Genomic DNA, 8197 nt, shown 5'->3' on the forward strand with positions numbered 1-8197 from the left:
CCAAGATGATATATTACCATCAAGTATAGAGTTGAAAAGAAAAAGAATTGCACAGCGTCTACTTAATATAGTTCAGTTAACATCTGTTTGTGGTGCCATTAGTTACTACCTACTGGCTAGTGTTCAACCATGATCAGCAAATTAGGAGGTTGTATTCCTGATGATACGTCTATTTTCTGCCTAATGGTGTATTAATTTAGCTGACATTGGCTGTCCTGATTAGAATCAATTCACACATCAGAACATTGTTTGTTGAGCATGGCAAATATTTGCCTTAAATCCTCTGCTTTCCTGTCTTTAAAAAGAAATAAGTGACTCACTAAGAAGGCCTAATAAGAAAAGAAATTTAATTAATTCTGTTCAGAGCATCCCCAGTCCCAATCTCTTGATTTTCAGATCACTAGTGGACTTCAATACATATATAACTTCTTAGATAAGACACTAAGATAAAATAGTTGTGTGTTTATGTATGTAATTTATTAATGTTTACTTCTAATAAAATATATATTTATGTGTAAAATTTATATCTTTATATATAAATATATATTCTAAATTATGGATGTTGATAAATTCATGAAAATTTTAACTAAGGAAAAAAGCATAATTGGAGGTATAGATTATATTATAACAGGCACATTAGTTTTGGCTAACATAAGTTGGCCCGCAATTATAAATTCATAATCAATTGAACACTGTATTGTATGCATTAAGGCAGGATGTGGGCAACTAGTCCTTAAAACTAGTTTGATGTACTGGTTTTTCTCCATTTAACTTTTCCTTTAGCTGCTGCTTTAATATTTTCAATGGATTGCATTCCTGAGCTCACCTACTCTCTAGTTTATGATTGGATCTGGTCCAAAAAGGCACTGGCAGGATATGAGAGGAAGGAAGGAGTCCAGAGCGTTTATTCCCTTGACCCCTTCCATTCTGAGATACTGTTTGATTATGCCTGCACTTTTTTTATGGTCTAGGTTCTGTCAGGGAGATTTATTCCCATGGCTGTATCTTCTATCAAGTTCTAACAACACAATGGAACTTCTAGTTTCAAGATGGATTGAACATGCACGCCAAAATTTCTGGCTCTTATTCAAAACTGACATTCTGGTTTATGTTTAATACAGATACTGTAGAAAGTTTATAAAAGTAAATAAGTATTAAAAAAAGTAAATAAGTATTAATATATAACTATATTAAGAGGGGGAAATGGGATAAAATATTCTGATATCAGTGAAGCAATGAACAAAGGCTGCCACTACTCCTAGACTTAAACCAATGACATCACCAAGAACGTGACTGCAAGGAAAGGCCATGGTGTCAACAGGTGGTCATAATTGAGGACGTAGAATCAAAACTAAGAATCATCAGGCATCTGAGAAATGCTGGAAAAGGAGGCAACAAATTCATGAATCAAAGAATTTATACCCAATAACTTAGAGATAATATAAAAATATCAAAAGGAGTTGGAATATATATAGTTACTATTTACAAAGAGATAAATAAAATACACCCATGACACAAAAGTAAATAGCTATAAAATAAAAATGTACTGTGGAAAAAGAAGTTAGAGATCATAGAAATGGCAACTTGTTTGAAATTAGTAAAAAAGAAACTCATTATAGTCAGGTTAAATAACAAACTGAAACTAGCTAAAGAACAAAATAGTTCGTATACATGAAACGTGCATCTTTCCCCCCAGGAACAATTGCTCAGTATTTGCTCATTCAAGGTTCCCAGACACTTTATAGACTATACCTACCAAGAATAACAAGAGTTGGGCGAGTGGGCAGGGAGGAGGAGGGAGCCGTGTTACATGCAACTGCAGGCAGGGCAGCCCCGGAGGCTGAGGGACACTGCAAGACCTTGGTGGAACGGGGATTTAACTGGGGCCAGGAGCAACGACCATGTAGAGACGTCGCCGGAGCCATTTAGGCACCCGCGAAATGCGGTGCACGTGTATTTTTTGGGTTGGCCAAAAAGTTCGCTTCGGTTTTTCCATAACATGTTACAGAAATATATAATGCAAATAATGCAGTGGATTACCTTATGAAGACAAAGGACAATAGAAGCAGTGAGCCTGCTTCTGAGCAAGATGTTTCTGCTCACTCAGTTCAGTGCTGGAATCACTTTGGTGTTTGCTTTACTTGCAGGTCCCTTTCCAGGTTTGCCTGCAATGAGATTTCACTCTCTAAATTTAAAGGACATCCTTTCTGAGCTGCTGTAAATAAATCTGGAATGATATTTTAAATTTTCATCTAATGGAGAATTAGCTGTAACTTGAATAAGGATTGCTGTGTTGGACGACTTCAGAATATCACTCACAATGTCATCCAACAGGAGCCAGAATCCCCATGGACTGAAGCAGATTGGCCCTGACCAGACCTGGGATGACCTCAGAGCTGGAATCCAGCAAGTGTATACCAGACAAAGTATGGTGAAATCCAGATACATGGAACTCTACACTCATGTTTATAACTACTGCACAAGTGTGCACCAGTCAAACCAAGCTCAAGAGGCTGGCGTCCCTCCTTCTAAATCAAAAAAGGGGGAGACGCTGGAGGGAGTTCAGTTAGTTGGCTTGGAACTGTACAAACAGCTTAAAGAATTTTTGAAGAATTACTTGACAAATCTTCTTCAGGACGGAGAAGATTTGCTAGATGAGAGTGTACTGAAGTTCTACACTCAACAATGGGAAGATTACCGGTTTTCAAGTGAAGTGCTGAATGGGATTTGTGCCTACCTCAATAGATATTGGGTTCTCTGCAAATATTATGGAGGACGAAAAGGAATCTACGAAATCTATTCTCTTGCCTTGGTGACTAGGAGACATTGTCTTTTCAGGCCATTGAATAAACAGGTAACAAATGCTGTTTTAAAACTGATTGAAAAGGAAAGAAATGGTGAAACCATCAATACAAGACTGATGAGTGGAGTTGTACAATCTTACGTGGAACTGGGGCTGAACGAAGACGATGCCTTTGCGATGGGCCCTAGGCTAAAGGTGTACAAAGCATCCTTTGAGTCTCAGTTTTTGGCTGACACAGAGAGATTTTATACCAGAGAGAGTACCAAATTCCTGCAACAGCACCATTACTGAGTATATGAAAAAGGCAGAGACTCGTCTGCTGGAGGAGCAGCGGAGAGGCCAGTACCTTCATGAGAACACCCAAGAAGAGCTAGCCAGGAAGTGCAGGCAGGTGCTCACTGAGAAACACTTGGAGATCTTCCACAGGGAATTTCACAATTTACTGGATGCCGACAAAAGTGAAGATTTGGGTCACGTGTATAATCTTGTATCTAGAATCCAGGATGGCCTGGGAGAATTGAAAACACTCCTGGAGACACACATTCATAATCAGTGTATTGCGGCAATTGAAAAGTGGGGAGAAGCTGCTTTAAATGACCCCAAAATGTATATACAGACAGTGTTGGATGTTCATAAAAAAATACAACGCCCTGGTGATGTTGGCATTCAACAACAATGCTGGCTTCGTGGCTGCGCTGGACAAGGCTTGCGGTCGCTTCATAAACAACAATGCAGTTACCAAAATGGCTCAGTCGTCCAGTAAATATTCCGAGTTGCTGGCTGGATACTGTGACTTCTTGTTGAAGAAGAGGTCCAAGAACCCAGAAGAAGCAGAACTAGAAGACACGCTCAACCAAGTGATAGCGGCCTTCAAGTATATAGAGGACAAGGACATGTTTCAGAAGTTCTAGGCAAAGATGCTGGCAAAAAGGCTTGTTCATCAGAACAGTGCGAGTGATGACGCCGAAGCAAGCATGATCTCCAGTTAAAGCAAGCTTGTGGTTTTGAGTATACCTCTAAACTTCAGCGGATGTTTCAAGACATTGGTACAAGCAAATATTTGAATGAGCAGTTCAAAAAGCACCCGCCAAATTCAGAGCCGCTGGGCTTGGATTTCAGTATTCAAGTTCTGAGCTCCGGATCATGGCCTTCTCAGCAGTCCGGTACGTTTGCCTTTGCCTTCGGAGCTGGAACGGAGTTATCAGCGCTTGACGGCGTTTTACGCCAGCCGTCACAGTGGCAGAAAATTGACGTGGTTATATCAACTGTCTGAAGGAGAATTAGTAACAAACTGCTTCAAAAACAGATACACCTTGCAGGCATCTACATTCCAGATGGCCATCCTGCTCCGGTACAACACGGAAGACGCTTACGCCGCGCAGCAGCTGATGGACAGCACCCAGATCAAAACTGACATTTTTGCACAAGTGCTACAGATCTTATTGAAGTTGAAGTTACTGGTCTTGGAAGATGAAAATACACATGTTGATGAGATGGAATTGAAGCAAGATACCTTAATAAAATTATATCTTGGTTATAGAAACAAGAAATTGAGGGTTAACATCAATGTGCCAATGAAAATGGAACAGAAGCAGGAACAAGAAACCACACACCGAAACATCGAGGCAGATCGTAAACTCTTGGTCCAGGCGGCTCTCGTGAGAATTATGAAAATGAGGAAGGTTCTAAAACACCAGCAGTTACTTGGAGAAGTACTGACTCAGCTCTCCTCAATATTCAAGCCTCGGATCCCAGTAATTAAGAAATGCATTGACATTCTAATCGCGAAAGAATATTTGGAACGAGTGGATGGTGAACAGGACACCTACAGTTACTTGGCGTAACCCTCCTGAAAGGGTCTGACCGCGGGCGCAGCCCCTCGTCCTGTGGAAAGTATGGAGACGAGTTCACCGCAGCAGCCACGCCCCCCGCACCTCCTGCTTGGCCCCCAGGTTCCCACTGAGGGCTCGGGGCGATCAGAACTGCTCAGGATCGCCACACTTCAAGTCTGTAAATACGGACACCAATGCCATTTAACCTAATTTAAGACCAGAGGGGATGGAACCTTCCATGCTGAGGGCTGCATGCTTCTGCATCCGAATCAACCCATTGGCCACCTGAATAACAGCTGCTGGCTGGGCGGCCCCTCGGGGGCCAGCAACACCTAGAGAGCAGGTCTGAACGGACCCACGTGTAATCTGCTATGAAAAACCATTTGTATAGTATGTTTCATTTTTTAATGTGGGAAAATAAAGAAAATTAAAGGAAAAAAAACAAGAGTCGACTCTAGAAAGTATCAAAGTGACGTTCAGAAGCATGGAGAATAAATCCAGAAGTTCAAATTTTTTTTTCAATTTAATTCCAGAAAAAAGTAATAGAGAAAATAAAAGAAAGCCAATATTTGAAGAAATAATGGGAAATAATACCTCAGAATTATGGAAATATATGATTCTACATACTACAAAAGTCCACTTAATGCAAAGCAATATCATAACAAATTTAAAAAGCAAGAAACAAATAAAACTTCACACCTGAACACATTGCAAAGCAACTTCCACATGTTAAGGATAAAGCAAAACTTCAAAAGCCATCAGAGGGGAAAAAACAATGTAATAAAGTATAAAAATCAATTTTCATGAGCTATTTTATCAGGTTCATTAGATACATGACATCAATAGAGCAATACTTCCAAATTACTGAGGGTAATTGCTAAGAGTTCTGCTTCTGCAATTGCTCACTAATGGCTTCAGACCAACCTTCCAACCAAGGAAAACTTAAAAATATAGACAAAATTCAAAATGAAAAAAAAAAAGGATCTGTTTGAAAATTGCAGTAAAGGGTTAATCAGCAGGCTTGGAATGTTCAAAACTTTCACATTCCAGAGAAAGGAGTGGCCCTCAACTAGTTCCTGAGTGATAAATCTTTAGAATATCCTGTCTGTTAAGAGTGTATTTGATACATGAGGCCTTGGGGGCATGCCAGATATAGTTCATGCTTTAAAGTGACTTATGGTGGGAACTTGGACCTCACTGTATCAGTTTGACCTCTGGAGTTGCTGGAAACTGAGTAACCAAGGTCAGCCACTTGGGCAGTCAGCCATGCCTACCTGACTGACCCTTAATAGAAACCTTGACACCAAGGCTCATGTGAGATTCGCTGTTTGGCAATACTTCATACGACTTGTCACATATGTTGCTGGGAAATTAAATGCTGTTCAAGGACTCTAGGAAGGAGAACAGCTGGAAGCTTGTTCCTAATCTCTCCTTGACCCTGCCCTTTTCACCTTTTGTCTTGACTGAGTTTAATCTGTATCCTTTCAGTGTGATAAACTGTAACTATGAATATAACAGCTTTTCTGAGTTCTCTGAGTCTTTCTGGAAAATCATCAAACATGAGGGTGGTCTTGTGGACCCTCAACACAGAAGGCATCAGGGAGTTTCAAGGTAGTAAAGACAAACAGAATAGAAAATTCTGAAGAAGATCAAGCGTAAGTGGGAATTTGATATATTTGGAGGTTGTATGACAAATTAGCAGTTGGAGTGACCAACTAATATTGGCTCTGGTTCTCCACAGAAATATATTTAAATGGAATGTATATATGTTATTACTTACCTCAAACACAAATTCCAGATGGAGAACAGACCTAAATAAAAACAGAAACATGACTTTTTAATAAAGAAAACTGTGTCTATGATACTGAGGTAGGGAAGCCTTTTAATTAAACATTTTTCCAAGGTAAAATTAGTCAAAAAAAAGATTGCCAAATGTTCTGGCTATCTCAAAGTACTAATAATCATTTGACGAAAGACAGCATCAACAAAATTAACAGGTGGAGAAAAACTGGAAGAAATAGTTATGTATAAATATAAATAAAATATTATAAATATATAAAATACATATTACAAAATAAAGGACTAGTATGTAGCATAAAGAATACAAGTCAACAAGAAAGGCGCAAACAACTAAGTGGGACACTGGAAAAAGACAGTTTTTCCAAAAATTGGCTTAAAAATATATTAAAAAGTATCCAAACACTAAACAAATGCAATTTGAAAGAACAGAAATGTGTCATATTTCACTCATCAAATTAGGAAAAAATTTTAAATGGTTTAAAGATCGCTTAAGTTTTGGGAAACATAAACTCTCAGAGTTCTGATGTTTACATTGGGGCAGCCAGTTTTCAGGACAATTTGAGACTGTCTTTTAAAATATGAAAGGTGCATGCTCTATAACTTAGTATTTCTGTTTCTAGGCACCTCCTTTAGTGATCTACTCATGCATGTCAAAGTAAACACTTAAAGGTTGCTTTTCCTTAATGTAACTTGTTTATTGGCCTTCAAGGACATCACTTTCTATTGTTTTTTCCTCTTTGTCACTATTCACTCCTAGCTCTTCACTGTTGTTTTCTCTCTTTCCTGACCCTGTAAGGTTGGAGTAGCCCCAGGCTCAGCCCCTGCTGCTACTCTCTTCTTCCGCTACATTCACCTTCTTAATTATCACAGATGGCTCACGGCTTTAAACAGCATCTATAGGCTGATAACTCCAAGATACCTATCTCCAGATCAGATCACTCTCCTAAACTAGACTCATATATCCAGTGTCCTAATCACTCACTACTGTATCATTAGACAAAAATCTTCTGTGCTTCCTCAAATTCCCTTGGCCACCTCTTTATTTACAGAGATGCTTTCTTCCTTGTGGGCTACACTGCTGCTGCCTTTGCCAATGCCCTTGCCAAGTTTCCTCAACTGGCTGGAGGTCAAGGTGAAGTCCCGGACCTTCACGCCTCTCAAGTCCCACAAACCAATCCCCGTCCATTTGCAAACCTCAATGAAAAAAATGGGGTGTGGGATTTGTTCCTTATTGACCACCAAGGAGCTGAAAATAACATCCAGTAAAGCAGGGCGTTGTATCCTCTTGACTAATGGGAATCGAGAGATGGGAGGAAACTGAGTAGGTAAATTCTGTCTCCTCTCTCTTCTAAACTATTCTGAGGTGTGGTTTCCTGGGGCTAATAAATTCAGACTGGGAGGAGATGAGAGAAATCATTGCCTTTAAAAAGTGAAAGGCGCCTGTGAGTGAGTCAAAGCTGACCTGTAGTCAGTCACACATTCGTGGCTCCTTCTATCTCCTGCCCACACTCAACACTTCCTCCTCCAAATTTCCTAAACTGAGTCTAGATTTCTTCTTCTCATGTATCCCCACGGCATCTAGCATCTTGTTGAACACACATTAAAAACTCTCTAAAATAAATGTCTTTTTAAAGAGAAAGACAATGAGGATGGGAGATGGAATATGCGAAAGAGAAAGAAGGAAAGAAAAGAAAAAAATAATTCAGACCAACACATCTGCTATTCTCTCTCTACATAGTTGTGAAGAGCTGTCATTTTGCTT

At 39.6% G+C, this 8197-nt stretch overlaps 1 protein-coding gene across 1 annotated transcript; it reads left to right on the forward strand.

Moving 5' to 3' along the window:
- The first annotated feature begins 2165 nt into the window (after window positions 1-2165).
- LOC116759317 (cullin-1-like) lies at window positions 2166-4661 on the forward strand. The gene is given in 5 exon segments (XM_032642932.1): window positions 2166-3084; window positions 3086-3437; window positions 3439-3784; window positions 3787-3977; window positions 3979-4661. Coding segments are annotated over 5 exon segments (2322 nt in total). The 5' UTR covers window positions 2166-2320; the 3' UTR covers window positions 4648-4661.
- Window positions 4662-8197: the final 3536 nt, after the last annotated feature.

This window comes from Phocoena sinus, chromosome 9 (assembly GCF_008692025.1).
Source record: "Phocoena sinus isolate mPhoSin1 chromosome 9, mPhoSin1.pri, whole genome shotgun sequence".
In the NCBI taxonomy this organism is placed as follows: Eukaryota; Metazoa; Chordata; class Mammalia; order Artiodactyla; family Phocoenidae; genus Phocoena; species Phocoena sinus.